The sequence below is a fragment of the Corvus cornix genome, chromosome 1A, assembly GCF_000738735.6.
Source record: "Corvus cornix cornix isolate S_Up_H32 chromosome 1A, ASM73873v5, whole genome shotgun sequence".
NCBI lineage: Eukaryota > Metazoa > Chordata > Aves > Passeriformes > Corvidae > Corvus > Corvus cornix.
Window position 1 is genome coordinate 16,380,266 of NC_047057.1, and position 18,662 is coordinate 16,398,927.

At 38.1% G+C, this 18,662-nt stretch overlaps 1 protein-coding gene across 10 annotated transcripts in view; it reads left to right on the top strand.

Annotated features, from left to right (window-relative positions):
• Positions 1–18,662, top strand: part of TAFA5 (TAFA chemokine like family member 5) — a 521,115-nt gene that overhangs the window by 328,399 nt on the left and 174,054 nt on the right. For 5 of the 10 annotated variants that reach the window (XR_751411.4, XR_005604491.1, XR_751412.4 and 2 more), the window contains exon 4: positions 3,268–3,395. Coding sequence is in view for 7 of the 10 variants with exons in the window: in XM_010395577.4 (XP_010393879.2) it covers positions 3,268–3,395 (128 nt within the window). In the remaining 3 variants the exon portion in view is untranslated. Of the gene's footprint in view, positions 1–3,267; positions 3,396–8,606; positions 8,802–15,558; positions 16,385–18,662 lie in introns of those variants that run through there. The other 5 variants (XM_010395572.4, XM_019283631.3, XM_019283630.3 and 2 more) reach the window with 3 other exon arrangements.

An 18,662-nucleotide genomic window follows, 5' to 3' on the forward strand; every position in this document is an offset into this window, starting at 1 on the left:
TCTATTTGTTCTCCAGTTCAAATGGCACTACCCAGGAAAGCAATTCTACCATGTGCTGAGCAATGTCAGTTCCTATCAACTTCAGCTTAAGTGAAGGGGCACAGCCTCCTTCTTAGGAGATGCAAGGTAGTGTCAGCACAGATTCTTAAGCTGAAATTCAGTTCTCTGCAGAAGCTCTGCACAAAGCCTGTGTATCATTTAAGTGCCGCTTAATTCTTTATAATGGAGCTCGGAGTGGATTTGACGAAGCTGATAGTCTTTTTGCTCTCTTGTCTGCAGAGGGCTGAATTACACCCCTGGTGAATATACGCAGTAAAAAGGCAACTGCACTGCCTCAGGAAATACACTATATTCCTTTGCTTTGACTAGTGTAACTCAGTTTCAATTACCGATGAAAATTCTTTGAAATTATGCTGATAAAAATCATTGTACATTTTGCTCCCTTCCTATATTACACATTGCGCTTCACTCATACTCTGGTATAATGTGCAAACCGAAAAGTGAAAATGCAAAAGTAGACGTAGTCCTGCAGACAGGAACAGGGCCTCCCTTGTGGCACTGTGTGTGAGGGCCTGTGTGTTGGTGAAGCTCCTGAAGCAAAGCGAGGGGTGGGTGGAGAAGCAGAACTAAAAGGATGTAAAAACCAGTAATGGGGAAGAGATCCCGGTGGGAAGCAGAGTGGGGAGAGGGCGTGGGGGCTGAGGAGACACCATTTTGCTACCAATTAGCTGTAAACCATTTGAGCTGTGTAACTCTTCCCTGCAAAAGAAGTTCTGATTCTCAAGGCCTAAATGCATGAACTGGTCTATACCCAGCATAGAAATGTTTTAGACTTCATGTTTCGTAAAATATTTTTGGTGTGTCTTAAATTTATGGTATTGGACATATTGTGTGTGTTATTATGGCTAAAAGCCAGAGCTAGGACCCCATGGATTTGTGATAATACCGATAGCGACCAAGCAAACACTGAATAATTCAGAGATACTTTTTTTTAAAATAAGATTACTTCAAGTTATGTTTCCAGGAAAACCTCCTAGCTGAGATAGTAAAGGCAATCTAGTCCATGTTTCTGAGTTTAGCTGACTATTCAGTCTCTCAAAGATACTTCATATTGTTGAAACATTGATAGAGATAGCCATTTTTATATGTGAATTATGAAAGTTGTGCATGCAAGTAAGTCAGATTTGGTGTTAACATTTTACTGAGCTTTTTCTGTTAAGCTTGTAACTGGATGCATGCCTTCACTAAGAAAGGATGAGACTATTATCTGTTACAGAGGAGGAGTTAGTCTCAAAAACTGATATGATGCAGTTATCAGTAGAGTTGTACCTCTGGTGCCCAAGTACAATCCACATTTCTGTGTATTATGTGCTATAAAAACTTAGCAGAGTTGCTTCAAAAAATTGTAATTATGAATCATTTCACCATTGATTTCTATATTGCCTAATGAACAGTGAAAATTCCTATGTAGACATTTAGGTGCTAAAGAGTTTTTTTTTATTTAAAATATTAATATGAATTTCAAATTGAACTTCCACTGAAAGAAATCAGGTTTTGTTATATTGCTAGAGCTTACCAACAATTATACCAGAGCTGAGGACGCAAGTTTTTTTGTGTCAAAATATTGGAAAGGATTTTATTAAAAGACTTTAAATTGCACTTCTATTTCTTGCCATGATTCAGTGGCATTGGGAATTGTATTCTTAAGTAGTTCCAGACAGAAGAAGTCAGGCTGAATCACACGTTCAGGTGAGCATAAAGCTGCAACTGCTGCTGGAATAAATGCCTGCTTTTAGCCTCCTTGGACCCCAAATTAATTTGATACAGCATAAGCTTCTTGTACTCTTATTTTTCTAATTATTTCTCCTGTAGTTCTCTTTTTGCTGGGCTTACAACTATTGAAGGTGTGTTATGTGTATTAGTGTCACATAACATAGAGGAAGGCATGATCTGTGTCCCTGTATGTGGAACAAGTTCTGGCCTTGAATCCTAGGACACTTATGTATGAATTGAAGTGGGAAAGCTTTCTTATAGTCCAGGCAAGAATTGGTGAGATGATCCCTGAAGGAACTGAGGACCATTTTCTGCAGACTGCAAGCCTTACAGTCTGAGAAAAAGTTAGTTTGGGGGACCTTACCTTGTTTAGCATAAGTATATGGCATCATGAAAGTGTCTCTCTGTATATGTATTTTATGAAAAGTATCCTAAACACTCTGCTCTACAATATTGTCTTCAGGGGAGAGTGAAAGAATAATAGAATGCTAGATATTAGTAATATTATTTACTATTCTAGGAGAAGGAACCCAGATACTACAAAGGTGAACTCAAAAGAAGTAGTATTATAGTCCAGAAAGAAGTCTACAGGTATTAAAGCCCCTTGTCTCCCTATCTTGAAGAAAAGTTTCTCCTTACAGCTGCTCTGCTTTTACTTCATTGCAGCCAGGGCTCTGTTCTTCCAAGGCTACATGCTGTGTATGACCTTGAGGAAGTTTTGCAGAACTGGCTTGCCAGAGACACAAGCATTAAGAGGAGACACAAAATCCGTATCACACCATCTTTCTGTTAGGGCCCTTCCTAACTAGACTTCTTTTCCCTTGTAGTAATAGGCTGTTTGTTCCTGTCTTTTCCCTCAGCTTATTGTCTCCTTCTCCATGATTTCTCAACCTTTGCTTCATTCAACACCTGTCCTTCTTATGTTCCTAGTTTCTGCCCTTGACTATACCCCTACCATAGCAAGTATCACAGTGTCACAATAGCTGTCATTATGCTGACCCCTCTAACTGTTTATTATAGCTTTTCTCTTTCCACTGCATGGCTCATGTCTATTTACACTGTCAGCACTTCAGGATAAGGACTGTCTGCTCAGGTTTATGGAGAGTCTAACACAATGGATCCCAGTTGTGGGCTACCATAACGATTAGGTAGGATAGGAAGTCTTAATTGTTAGCCCCTCCAACAGTGTTTCCTTGATTAGGAGGAGCATGAAATTAGAAAAATAGCTAGTTTCTATGTTCTTTTGATTTATAATAAAGTTGTCTTTTGTTTTATTGTTGGTTTTTAAGTTTGAAATTAAATTTGTTGGCACAACATGTGTTGTAAATAATTTTGTAAATTGCCTAGGGCTGTCTACATCATAAACTATTGCTGAATTATCAGGTAATGAAAATAGACAACTCAAATGAGAAAGTGTTTAGAGATAAATGAAATGTGAATTCTCCTGCCAATTGTTTTTGGTTTTGTTTTTCTTCTTCTTTTTCTGTTCCACAGCACGAATTATCAAAACAAAACAGTGGTGTGAAATGCTTCCATGTTTAGAAGGAGAAGGCTGTGATTTGCTAATCAATAAATCAGGCTGGACCTGTACACAACCAGGAGGACGGATAAAGACAACCACGGTAGGTCACTTCTCAGTTCTATATTTCTTCAATTTCTCATTCACTTTAATTTGTTGAAAAACAAAAAGTGAGATTTTTAATCATTTTCAGCACTTTTATGTAAAGTTGAGTTCCTCATAATTAATATGTGCCCAAGTGTGCATGCTGAAATACACAGCAATGTTATCACAAAGTACAACATTGGAAAAGATAACAAGTCATTCTCATGGTTATTAAGAGTAGATATTATATCAAGGTTTTCTTAAAAGACACCAGTAGCTTAACTAACATTTGCATTCAGCCTGAAGAATCTTATTCTTTCAACATACACAGATTTTCTTATGCTGTGGTAGTGCAGGATATAAAACTCACTGTGTGGTCTATCAAGGTGAAAAGAAAGCTTTCACTGGGAGTTTTGAAGAAAATATTTTTCCTATTCCAACTATACTAGAAAAACAAGTCACACAGATAGATCTTTAGTTTTCAGTGAGACCTACAGAAAACATAGCAAAAGATCCCATCTTCCAACTTCCTTTTGGCCCTGGTTTGTTGATAAATCCCTCAGTTCTCAGATTAGGTGCCTTGTGGCATGTGCTTGTAGTGAAGCTGAAAGTATATACGACACTAATAGTTTCCAGGGCCTATAATGAACCAAACAGATTTCTAGAAAATGTTCTCAAATTCCAGCAATTCTTTGACTTAAAAAATTGAAAAAGTCAGAAGAGATATAATAGAGCAATTTTCTGATAGCTTGCTAGGCCTCTTGAAATTATTTCCCCTCATAATCTTTTTTTAGATTTACAGGGAGTTTGAATGTAATTTAAATAAGTGCAATTTCAAGAATATTTAGTCTTAGATGTACTTATCAGTGAGGACTAAATTAATGCCCATCATTGCCTGCACAATTTCTCTGTCTGAGCAGGAGACAGAAAGCAGTACAAAACCTTTTACTGTTTTAGAACACCTGTATCTAGAAAATTAACATGATTTTCACTTTTTAAAAAGAAGGGAGATTTGATAATTCTGTATGAGATACAAATTTTATGAATTGTGACCACTGTTTTCATGCTTTGTATTTTCCAGATATGATATTCATTATGGACAGGGCTATAAAACTTAACTCATCTCTGAGGTCTTACTTAAATATAGTTTGCCTTTAGATCTTTTGCATTCAAGTTATGTAAATCTTTTGCATTCAAGTTATGTAAGAGTGACATAAAAAAAAAGGGAAGGAGAAAAGTTTTTTAAACATTGCCAACTTTCAAAGGCAAGGAGATCTAATACCATAACTTTCTCATAATTGAAATATAGTCTTAAATCTTATTAATTCAGGAGTGTTTTCTGTATCTGAGGAAAACAGAAAACCCATGTACTGTGACACATTACCAGCTGTCATTTTAGTTCTTTGTTTGATGTTTTATGCTAATGGCATGACTGAGTAATGCAAAGTAAGCAGAGGATCTGTCCTTCGGTTTCTGTCTTTAATGAAGTGATTCAGATATGCTTTCAGATTAAACACCAGAAGCCTGATTCTGAACTCTTACTTGTCTGTATAGCTCTTTAATGCTATTGACATGAATGGAATGACTCATGAATTTGATTAATGTAAATGAAATCATAATCATGCCCCATCAGTAAAATTAAGACCACAGCAAGTATAATATTGTAAAACAGACTCTCCCCACACAGATACATCATCGTCATTGGTAAGGAAAGATTTTGCCAGAGAGACAACTGTAGAACAGTTCTGAGCATAAGCCCTCATCCAACATCAAGCAGTCTTCAACAGTTGGTATCACACATGCAGACACACAACAAACACGCAGTACTTTCCAGTCAAGCCAGACTAGCAACTCAGAATGGAAGCACTGAATGCAGAGCGGGAAGAGGGAAGAAAGACAAGAAAAACAAATACAAAACCCTACGATAAACTCCCGTCTATAATACAGTATCAATAGCATATTGGTTGAAGGGTGAGCTTTGGACCATAGTAGTAGATTTGGAAACTATGTCTTGGGATGACTTCATGAAATGCATGACAGTGATTAAAAGAAAACAAAATTCCAGCAGAAACACTAAGAGACATTATTTACTCTAGCAATACTCCAGATCAACAACGCTAATGCAGTAATTTCTATTTCTGCTTCCAATCGACATACATGAGTTGCCAGGCACTATCATGCCCATCATGGTATTTAAGTGTACTAGGAAGGATTTCTGGCTGGGCAGGGGCATAAAAATGACCACCAGGTAGTAGGGGGAAAAAATGTCCAGACATATTGAATTAGTTACTGTACATGGTTCTTAAGTAGGAATAATTCTTGACAACATCTCCAGCAACAGTCAGATTAGGTCCTTCATTTTTTAACTATCAGTTTTGTTAAAACACATTTGTTAATCTAATCAGCCCTTTCCTGCTGATATAGCTTGCATCTTAAAGATATTTTTGGCAGTAGGTCTTGAGTTATCATACTGATAGTAGATTGTATAGCAGAGATCTCACTGTTTGGTAAATGCTGACTATAATTTGTCACCCGTACTAAAGTCAGAACAGCGTTGAACTCTGATGGACTGAGACCGACTGTTGTGGTAATAGCAGCTGTCTCGGTTTTGAAAGACAGGTGTCTGCTAAGGAAGGCAGAAGCCCCCCTTGAAGTGGCAGATATAACCCCTTTTTCCTCCAAGTTATTATATTTTGAAATCAAGGGCCTTTAGGCAAAGATGTGGGAAATAGGAATAACAGTTCTTTACTATATATATATATATATATATGTATATAACCAGTCAAACAGAACAACAACAACTATGGCAGTAACAGCAATCACAAACCCAGTGCCAGCCTTCTCGGCTGTCAGGCCCTTTCCCCTCGGGTGCAGTTCCGCTCGCAGCCGGCAGGGGCGCTGGCGGCTCCCGGTGAGCAGGGCAGGTGCGATGGTTCCCCCGCGGCTGCAGGGGGCGCTCCGGAGCGAGCTCGGGAAACCCGCGGCTCTGGTGCTCTGGGATCCCGGGAAGGGATGGAACAAAGGCTTCACAAACCCCTGGGCAGCCGATCCCGGACTCTCAGGAACAGCAGGCTGGAACGGCAGGGACGGACGCAAATCCCAGGTGGCAGACGAGATGTATCCAGATGGGACAAAACCCACGGAGGTCCAGGCAGGCAGGGCGAGCAGGGCTACAGCGTAGCGAAAACTCGAAGCAGCAGCGGGGCGGGCAGGGCAGCCACAGCTCGGCCTCCAGCAGGGCAGGGAAAGCGGCTTTTGGGGTCCCGGCGTTGTTTCCAGCAGGAAGAAAGAATGGCCAAAAAGAAAGAAGCAGCAGCTCCTTTCTCTGCAGCTCCTCTCTCTGGATGCTCAGAGCGAACTGACCCCACACCCAGGTGTAGACAAAGGAGTAGCCAGGCCCGCCCCACCCCCCTTTTTGTCTTTCTTAAGTACAGCTATTTGTCCCCTAGCAACATGCATATGGGAGAAAATTCCTTTAACAGGAAAAAAACTAAGACTAAACTAAAACCCCAACAGCAGCTTTTCACATTCATTCCATTGGGTTTTTAGAAGTGAAGCTTTTTAAGTACTGGGTTTAAAAGCAGCATGTGGAAAGTTAGCACTTCCGGAGATCTTATAGATGACATGAGTTCCCTTTTAAGTGAGAATATACTTTAGGACTCATAGTTAAATATGATTCTTACAAAGAAAGGAAAAAATTAGCATTTGTTTCCTGTAGATGAGTTTAACATTTAGTATTTTTTCTATGAAAATTCCAAGCAAACAGCAAGTGAAAATACCCATTGCTTCAAAACAGAAGTGCCATTTCTGTAAAATGTTTGGAAAGGGCTGCTGCTTTTTGCTTTATGTTTTGTGTCAAAGTTGTTTACACATTCTATGCAGAGCCAGATTTTTCAACTGGCTGGCACTTTTTGTGTTGACCTCTGGAAATAATGCAACCAAATCAGAATTCTCTCCTCACAAAAAGTGTTTTATATCCATTTTGTGCTCACTTTGCACAGCTATAAATGACTACACAAGGTGCAAGGCAAAGGAAAATCAGACTCAAAGTACACTCTAAATGGATCTGGATGTCACTTCTGCCCTGTTGTTCTCTCTACAAGGTGTGAATGAACCAAAGATTTTTCATCTTCTAAGAGGCTTTTAGACTTGAGGACTGACTGGGCTAACTGCCAATCTATGTATTAAGATGCTGACTGTCAATACAAGGAAACAGTATGGCAAGTTGTAAAAGAAGATAGCAAGAGAATACTACACAATTGTTAGCAATTTCAACATACGAAGTACTTTCATATAACAAATGTCCTTACAGTGACTTTAAAATCTCCTGCCTTAAAAATTCTTTTTTTTTATTCTCATTACTTTTTCAATTATTTATTAAAAATTAAGTTATATGATTTTTTAATATATTTTGTAGTTTTAATACTGCCAGAAGATACGCCTTTTTTTTTTAAAGGAATTGTTGAAGGGCCTTTCCATTTTATATTTCAAGTGCAAACCTTGCTAGTGTATAGATGAGAAGATACACAATGTATTGTTTTTACTGGGGAGATTAATTTTTATCACCCAAGTGTATATATGTTGTCAATGATCCATCACTACCTAATTGTTACTTAATTAATTCCTTCTTCTACATAATGTGATTTCAATGCATGGAGCTTAACAGAACATTCACGCACCAATTCCTCGGTAGCTAACCTTTTAAACCTTTGCTGTTTTACTGCTAAATTAGCTGAAGTGGGAAATTAAGGAATATGGAGAAGCTAAGAGAGAGCTCACAGTGGATAAAAGGTGTAATTACTCTGACATGGAGCTCAGTGCTTAGCTAGTAAAATTTACTAAGGATCTGGCTTCACCAAGGGACCTGACTTTCTTAATAGAGTTTACTTACACACAGAGCAACTTATCATTCCTCACCATTAATATAAATGACATGCTGGCTGGGTTGGAAAGGCAATTTGTTCCTTACCCTGAAAAATACAATATGTGTTTGTATTGGCTGTAATTTAAATCAAGATTTTTTTTTTCAGCAAAGCTTTATCATACATATATGTATGATAAAAGTAACTCAGATAAAATACACTGGTTTGATTTTCATCACTGACGTATGTATGAGCAATGTGTTCTCACTCATACAATTACATTCAGGAAAAAAGAAATATACATATATATATATATATCTATATATGTTACATATCTGTAACATACTTGAGAATTTACTTTTTTTTAGACTGAAGATCAGCTGGAAATATCCTGAGGCCATGGTCTAGTGGTCTGAGCTTGGGAACTGGGAGCCAGAAACTCCTGAGCTCTAATCCCGGCTCTAACAGTGACTCCCTCTGTGGCCTTGGGTAAGTCACTGAACCTCTCTGCCTCAGTTTCCCCAGCAGTAAGATTAACAATTCTTAGCTCCATACATCAGTGAATTTGGGAGTCCTGACTTAACATTTTAAGGGATTTAGAAAGTCACAGTAACTTAGAAATAAAACTAATGTTATTTATAAATGTCCTCATTGGTAATGTTCCTGTTGTTGTTAGGTATTGACATAAAACTGGTATTATGCATTTAGCCTCACCTGCATTCCAGCTCTGAGTGTTTCTAAATGTGCATTTCACATCTCCATAGCTCAGCTGATTTTATTTGGTTAAGCTGGTTTTGGAAGTATTTTGACATCCTGCCAGTTCTAGTTCCGTGTCATTCCAGGATAGAATACCTACCAACACAAGCTTTCAGGCAATACCAGATTAGAGCAGTGGAATGTTGCATGCATGCCATGCCAAATTAAGTTTCACCCTTCCCCTTTGCCAGAAGTGGTCAACTTATGAAACAGATAAATAATACCAATTCTTTACATGTCATAGCTGTGTGCTTCAGTGTCCATTCTACAGATCTGTCAGCAGTTCATCTACTAAGTTCCTTCACTGTCCTAATTGTAGCAGAAACACTATGTATGGACCAAGATTACAGAGGACACTTTTCATCAGGCTGGTATATCCCCTCACTCTAGTCCAAGTATTAGCTTTTAGAAACAATAAGGAAATTAGGATCCTGAATTTTCATTGTTCATACCCAGCTGTTGGGGAATCAGAATCTTTGGCTATATTTAACCTATGGGACTATCTTTTCTTCAAAGTCCATGAGCTTGCACAATTGTGAGTCCCTATGTCTTCTCTTTCTTCTCTTTTTCTATGTTCATAATGGCATGCCTGACACTGCCTTGTGAGAGACCTTAACAGCAGTAGAAAGGGCTCTCACAAATACACTTTTGTGGTGAAATAGATAATTAACCCTTTTGGCCCATCCTCAGACATGATCACTCTTAATTTCTAGTTGGTTGTCTAGAAATCTGATTTAAAAAACCCCTATCCATTAAGCCACTAAGAATAATTTGCATTCTTAAGTCCTGCTGCCAGCCAGTTTTGTGAGCTCTGAGACCATTGCTTCACCAAGCATTATGCATCACAAAGTCCTTTAAAACTAACTCAGGTTTCAGTAGTGTGCTTCTGAAATTGATATTTGATTAAGGTTTTCCAAGACCCCACCACATAACTGGAAGTTAGCCTGAAATAGCTTTCATATGTTAAAACATTGATGTGCTCTACCTTTTATATATACACACCAAATTGAGGAAGGGTAGAACATGAACACTTTCTGAAGAATACCTTTGGCAGATATTGTTGAGATCAAAAAGTCATGATATCTGCATCTTTGACTGTACATATGAACTACCAGAACTAGGTTACTTTTAATTAACAACTCATTCTAATGTACCAGTCTATCTATAGAATAAGTCCTAGTCATTGTACAGTGCTTTAACTGAACCTTTTAATAGTTTTGTATTAATTTGATGTTCTTCTCAGTAGTACTAATATAAATTATGAGAGAAAATACCAATTCTTTACATGTTATAGCTATGTGCTTCAGTGTCCACTCTATAGATGTGTACTTCAAGGCCTAGATTCAACCTATTTATTTCCATGGATTACAAGAGGCTTTAATCCTTTGAGCCGTATTCCTCTCATTGTTTTCCTGATCTACAAATGGGTCATCATTCACAGGATTGCAACTAGATCCTGTTCTGTTAATTTCCAAGCAAATATGGGGTATGGGAGTTGGTTGTCTTAATTCTCAGAAAGGCTAAATATCATGTTTCTACTTCTTGTGTTACAGAAGAATAGTAGACAATTTACAAGCAGAATGGTAGGATGGTCTTCATGGCCCCATGTCTTAAGGACTACATCACAGAGAAACCTAATAGAAATAAAATCCTCATGAAGCTGAAGCGTCTCAGAAGGGGCCATGCTATTCCATCTAAATACACGGGTTCTCTTGCATATTAGTAATGCTTCAACTATTACAGTCTTTTCAAAGCTGTGCCTTTCTTTGTCATACCAGTGTATCGAAACCTGCACATTGTATTTTCCATTATCCTTATGAAAATACACTTCTTCATGTCAAATAACTGATCTTCAAGTCCTAAGACAAAATGGTAGCAAAGATTTTGTGATTTTTGTAGGTTGAAAGGAGCTGTCAGATATTTAAAGGACCAACTTAAAGAGATTAGATGCCTTCCTCTGTCCTGAATGCTGAATATTGATGTTCGGTGATTCACACTGCCTGAAAAGAGACCAAAATTTACGCCAAAAATAACTTGTAGTGAAATGGCAAACTAAGTGAAATCATAATTTGTTAACATCTCAAATAAATCCTTGGAAGAAATTAGGGAAATTTAAGTTTTGTTCTTCACTTTTAGAGCATGTATTTTCAGATTTCAGTAATGAAGAATTATACTAATTTTTTTGTCTTTATAAAGCTACAGAAAATATGAGTGCCCACTTCTGCATGGGCTATTTCAAAGATGTTGCATATCCTGTGCAAATAAATAAACAGAATTTTAGATAGATAAGACTTCTAGTGATATATTTTCTTTCAGGATTCCCATTACTTAACTCACAGTCATATTGGGAATTTTAGCATTCAGTTCAATCTTACTATGCTAACTTAGGGACAGGCCAGTTTTAGATTCAGTGAGGTAAAAGTGATTTCTGATTAATGCTTACGAACTATGGCTTTTCATGGTTGTATAGATTAATCTATTTATAAAAGCAGTTACTGCACGGTAAAATGAGCTACATTTTGATCTGTTTGAGGTCTGAACTGTCCCTTTCAGTAAGTAAACGAAAGCTGATTCTACCCAAGGCAATAATAATAATTTCTGATAGTCTGTTTCATGGGTTTGTGGAATAAATTATGTTTTCAGTAAAAACACCAAGCAAACCCTTTGTTGGGTTGGGGTTTTTTCTGTACTTTGAAAGCAGAATTCTGAAATGGAAATAAAACCACATCTGTAACTTGGCGAGTTCAGTATTCTGTCATAGTATGAACCCACACAATGAATTGTGGATATTTGAAAAAGTTAAAGTGTTCAGTTTTTAAAAGGTGCATTTAAGGAATGCCTAAATTGTTAAGTTGGTCCTGATAAACACAAAATACTTTCATTTGAAATTCTTTCTAAATAGCATACTTTTCCAGGACACCAGTAAAAATTATGTTCTTGTATGGGGTTAGGATTATCTTTCATTGCCCCCAAAACAAGAAAAGAGCCTAAATTTAAAAATGGAAGGCTCAGGGCATAGAAAATTCACACCTCTAATAGAAGGTTCAGGTATCTGCCTGGAAAATTTGCAGGCCCATCAAAGAGAGTCTGTGAAGAGCCTGATACTAGATTTTTAAATTATTGTTTAACACCTTGGTCACCACTTGCATTTAGATAGGCCTTTCCAAATACTGAAATAGCATGGTAACTGGTCTAAGAAAAAAGCATGTTAAGAATTAGTATTGAGATGGACTAAAAGCAACAGACAAACCAAATTCATATCAGTAATGGTAATATTGGGTCTTTTTGTGTTTTGACAATTCTTAGCATAACAGATAGACATTGTAAGGGTATGGACGGCATCTTTCACGGGGTGAGCACACATGACATAAAACCTATAGACCAGTGCCCTTGTGGGGTGACAGCTGGAAGTCAGGAGAATGTGCTGGTTCACTGGTTGTCTGTGGTAAGCAACTAAACTTCATTTCTCATCTGCTAAATCAGACAATTTGATACAGCGCTGCCCACTCCTACCATATATGCTTCATGATAGATTTATTCTGTCTGAAGGTTCTGATTTCTTGCATGAATATGAGAAAATCAATTTTCATTTAATAAGTGACTTCAAGGAGAGACTATCTGAGGAAACAAACCTGGAGCTTACTTGCACAATTTTTTGCTGTAAGTAGCACAACGCACTGTTTTTAAGAAGGGATTCAATAGATGCTGAATGCCATATAGTTGAACTGAAGGGGACTGCAGGATACATTTTATGTGTGGAAGAAAAATAGATTTGATAATGCAAACGAGGAAAAAGCCTGGAAAGACTAACACAGAACTTGGTATATAGTTTAAAACATGTTTTTGGTGGGCATGTAATGTAAACTTATGAAGGCTGGAAACTGGTATGTCACATCAACCCCAAGAATTTAAAATGCTAGAATTATTACACTCCCATTTTGCCCAAAGAAAATGTTCATGACATAAGTGTTAGAAGATGAAGTTATTGCACATGTATATCCATTTTGGAACATTTCCATTTTTAAGAATACTCCCAAAGATTTCTGTTAAATCATGCAAAGCAAGCTAGAATTCTTGGACTGAAAAAAACAAGCAGTGAATATAGAAAATGAAAAAGGTGTTTTAGTTTATGGATTTTTATAATAACATTTGACACATTATTTCTTAAAACCATACTTGAAAATTAATTCAGAAAGGCCTGTCATATTGAAAACTGTCATTTCAACAAGATACTGATGGAGGACCTGCGAACAGTGCATAATAACACTTAACAGGAGTGTATTGATCTAGGTCGAGGTGGCCCAGGAGGTGACAGACTTGTGAAAAGTCTAATGTTATTTTATTAAGAATGGTTTCAAAAGCATAAAAGATATTAAGCTCTTAAGAGTTATTGAAAATCTGTGAAAGGTAGACACATAACAGACATTTCTGTTTTCCAGTATTCCACTGCTATATTTGCATTAACCATTTGGAATAGAAATTCTCAATAGCATTATGTCTGCATGTAAGTTTCTTTACCTTGGGGGCAGACCTTAAGGATAAAGTTGCCAGTTTTTTTGATCTAGTTAACTCCTGCCTGTGAGGTTTTGTTTTCAGCTACTTCAGCTACTTCCTGATCACTTGCATATGAGCATGCAGGGGTATGCAGAAAGACAATTCAGTTTACCGTGTCGTGCAAAAGTGATAGCCCAAAACTCAGGTTATTCCTGTTTTTCATTAGATCTTAGTAATCTCATTATACATGAATGAGACAAGAGGTTGGAAGTGAACAAAACTGGCTGATCCTTGATCCAAATAAAGCCAGGCAAGAGTGGGACAGCAAAATCAATCAGCAAAATATAGACTAAGAGCTTTTCTTTCAACTTGTAGTGCAGCTTCATGGTAGTCTAAACCAATCTAAATCCAGAGTGCCCCATTCCTACTCTCCCACCTCACTGTCTGTATATGCCTGACTTCTGTTTTGGTCAGGCACTAAGTGCTTGTGGAAATGTCTGGGATGCAAAACAGGCATCACTTTTTGCCAGGTTAGTTTTCAGCCAGATCAGCTTCTGATTGCAGATTAAATTATTCTAGGCCAAAACCTATGAGGTCTGTCTGCCTTTATTACATAGTTCCACTGCCTTTGGGCCATCAACAATTGCTGATGGATACCTAGTTAGCTTTTTTCAGCCAACACTGCTATTCTTCCCCACTTTGCACTTACCAAAGAATTCTGAAAGTTGACTCTGAAGTAAAGACAAAGTGCATTAAATACATCCCTCATGTGAAATACACCAGTGTACACCTACATGAACAGGATAAGATGTTTGAAAGTCCATGTCCTAAACTCCGGAGGATGTTGTACTTTTCTGGACCAGGGCTTTTAAAGGTAGCATCTCTACTCTCTAATAAATTTACTTTTTAAAAAAAAAAAATTCTCTTTTATTCTTCTCCTTTTTGTTCCTGCCTCTTTCTTTTCTCTCCATGAAGTCCTGAGAATTTTCCCTTACACAACAATTCTTGTTCTAGCCACAAAAGAATGAGATATTTTGTGGTGCGGGAATGTCAAATGTGTAAACAGTAAAAGAAAGTTTTCAGGGTTATGGGAAGACTGATACTTAGTTCTTATAATAGTAGAGGTAGCATGGGAAAGATCAGATACAAGCCAACTACTGTATTTTTCAGTAGTCTCTGAGATTTGGCACACCTGGGTTTGAACAGGACACAAATTATATGATGAAATTTCTTTCTAGGCATTGCAAATTTTGAATTGAATTCACATCTGGGCATATCTTAAATGTCTAAGCCGAGGACATGAGCAAAGGTGCCCAGCTTTACTATCCAGCCCTCAACCAGGACAATGAAATTTCTGTCTGCAGTGGCTTTGCAGTCAGATTAGGTATCTCCAGAAGACAATTAAATCTCTTCAGACTGTTATTTATCCAATGCCAATATAAAAATCTTATGTTTCATGGAGAGAGGTCTGTATCCTCTGTTCTCTTCCCTGACTGGTGTCTACTACTGAGCTTAGACAAACTATCCTGTCAGTTCTCCATGCAACTTCAGATTTGCTGCACAGTGCTTTAGTTTTTGAAAAAGGAGTGAGAAAATATTCTGATTTGACATATTTGCCTGGTGGTCATGGAATTTTCCTGGGATGCAGGACGGGGAGATTCAATCACCCTTGTGATAAATAGGTCTAGATGCATCCCAGAAAAGTGGTTTACCTACTAGACTGATATGCAAATGATGGATTGCCCTGTTGTCATCATACTTGCCATGTTTTTCCTGATTCATCCTGGTGGTTCAGCCTGACTTCATATTCTTGTCTGCCTAAATCTGGAAAATAGTAGAGGGGCCTCCATTTAGAATATGAATGAACATTTTTTATTTAATATTAACTTCAGAGAGATCTAATAAATATAAACTCTAAAGACATGCAAATTAAAAGATTGGATTTGGAAGGTTTAGATGTTTATCACCTAACCTAAGATTTTAGATGGCTTGCCTTTTCCTTCATGTTACTTGCTAAGCAATCAGGGTGATTATCGCAGAATTTTTTACTGACTTCTGTAATTTTTTCAGAGTAACTTGCTATTGGTGGAAAAAGAAGAACTTGGAGCCATTAGGGAATCTGAACAGAGGCTGTGGATATCTTGGCCACTGCAGGCAATCCAGAGGATCAGATTTACCCATATAATACTGCAGTAAACAGATTCAGTGGAGGCTGGGGGAGCAGTGCTCAATGCATTTGAGGGAGAACACTTCCAAACATTTAATTTTGATGCTTACCTTTATTTTTATAGTCACATTTTATGTCCTTATTTTTAAATCAAATCATCCCCTGTTACTCTCATTCCAGAAGACAATTTGACGTGGAGAGCAGCATTGCTTTCGCCTCCATTTCATTGAGTGCATACTTGCACTTAATCATCTGATTTTCAGTAGGCTTTGTTATGTTAAATATCATACCTTTCATCTTTGTTCTTCCTTTGTGAACTGCTGTTTTCTCTTTCTTCTTATTCTTGATGTAACTAACTCTACTGAAATCAATGGTACAACATGATGAATAAATGTGTGTTTATATAATAATGCTTGATAGAAGGTCCTCTAATTGCAATACGAATGCTTTCTCAAATGTCTGTATTTCACCAGTAATCTCTTTGTCCTTCTTAATAAATGATAAAGAATATAAGACCACTGGCAGATGTTTAAAATCAAACAAAGGGTTCTTTGGTAGCATATTATGCAGTTCTGCTCAAGTAAGTGTGAAAATGTCTCTACCTGCATTCTGAAATAGTCACACTGTTCTGATGGGTTGTCATCTGGCTCTTATGAGAGCAATGTAGCAACTTAGTAATGTAGAAATCCACTTCCGTTATATCCCCTAGAAGTAATATTTTATTTTTCATTTAGGAACATCAAAATTGAACGGGGTCAAAACATCCTCTTACAGTGTGTTTTGTGCCACGTTTTATTTGTTTTTGATTCAACATATGAAATAAAACTCTAACACTAATACAAGTATAGTTGTATTTTTAATGGTGAACTTGAAGGAAATAAAGGGTACTGACAAAATCACATTCTCTGCAATATACACATTTTAATGAAAGCCAGAAATTCATCATTTTATAATACATTTTTGTTTTATATGCCTCAAATTAATGAACTTTAAAATGAAACAAATTGTGAAGCACCTCCCAAAGTGTTGTAGATGTTGCTGACAAAGCAGTCTGTATTTGAGTATTATTCCCATTGGAAGATAAAGTACTGATCGTATTTGTCAGCTCTTAACAAAATTATTGAAGTACAGGGAATTTGCATAGACATAATACAATTTTTTGAAAGGAAAACAAAAAATATCATGCACAAAACATCTGCCATATAAATGTCTGTATGCATGCAAAGACTTCTGCCGTAGAACTGAGCATTGCATAAAAATTTGGCAGCATAGCTTAGAAGAGTATTGTAGCTAGGTTGTAAAGAGTGAAATATCTGCACAGCAGGGTTTATATGGCTTTTTAAGGAAACCTTCATTACAGTATTATGCAGCTTAACCAAAATCTGAACAAAACAGAAAAAAAAAACCCCTCAAAAAAACAGAGCCATACTTATTTGCAGGCCAGGGATATTAAGGATAACAGAAAGGCTTTATAGATATGTTGCAAGCAAGAGAAAGACTAGGGATAAATGTGGGCCCTCTCCAGAAGGAAAAGAGAGACATTACTACCATGGGAAAAGAGTGCTGAGTTTCTCAGTGATTTCTATACCTCAGTCTTCAACAGCAAGTGCTCCAGCCATGCCACCCTAGTTGAGAAATGCAAATGCAGGGACTGGCAGAATGAAGACCTGCAGCCCACTGTAGGAGAGGGCCAGGTTCAATATCTTCTAAGGAACCTGAATGTGCCCAAGTCCGTGGGACCTGATAAGATTTATCTGTGGCTCCTGAGGGAGCTGGCAGATGAAGCTGTTAAGTCATTATCCATCACTGTTGAAAAAATCATGGCAGTCAGGTGAAGTCCATGATGACTGAAAAAGGGAAATATAACCCCCATGTTTAAAATGGGAAAAGCAAACGACCTGGGGAACTACAGACTAACCAGTCTCACCTCTGTTCCAGGGAAGATCATGGAGCAGATTCTCCTGGAAACTGTGCCAAAGCACATGGAAAATAAAGGGGTGATTGGTAAGAGCCAACATGGCTTTACAAAATCATGCCTGCCTAACCTGGTGACCTTCTAGGACAGGGCCTACAGCACTGGGAGATAGGGACAGAACAACTGACATTGTCTACCTGGACTTAAATGCAAAGCGTTTGACACTGTCTCATGTGACATCCTTGTCTCCAAACTGGAGAGACATGGATTTCATGGATGGACCAGTTAGTGAATAAAGAACTGGCTGGAGGGCTGCACACAGAGAGTTATGGTCAAGGGGTCATTGTCCACGTGTTGAGTGGCGTCCCTCAGAGGTCACTACTGCAGCTGATACTGTTCAACATCTTTGTTGGCAACATGGATGGTGGGATCAAGGGCACCCTCAGCAAATTTGCTGATGACACCTAACTAGGTGGGGCAGTCAACACACTGGAGGGAAGGGATAATGCCATCCAGAGGGATCTGGACAGGCTTGAGAAGTGAGCCTGTGTAAAGGTCCTGAAGGTCAATAAATCAAAGTGCAAGGTCCTACACATGGGTCGTGGCAATCCCAGACACAAATACAGGCTGGGTGAATGAGTGATTGGGAGCAGCCCTGCAGAAGAAAGATTTGGGGGTGTTGGTTGATGAAAAATTCAACATGAGCCAGCAATGTGTGCTCGCAGCCCGGAAAGCCAACCTGTTCTGCATCAAAAGGTGCATGGCCAGCAGGTCAAAGGAGGTGATTCTCCCCCTCTGCTCTGCTCTTGTGAGACCCCACCTGGAATACTGCATGCAGTTTTGGTGTTCCCAACATAAGGACTGTTGGAGCAAGTCCGGAGGAGAGGCACAAAACCTGATAAGAGGACTGGAGCACCTCCCTTACAAAGACAGGCTGAGAAAGCTGGGGCTGTTCAGGTTGGAGAAGGTTGTGTGGAGACCTCATAGGATCTGTCCAGTATCAGGAAAGGGGCCTACCAGGAAGCCAGAACGGGACTCTTCATCAGGAACTTTAGTGACAGGACAAGGAATAATGGGTACAAATTGAAAGAG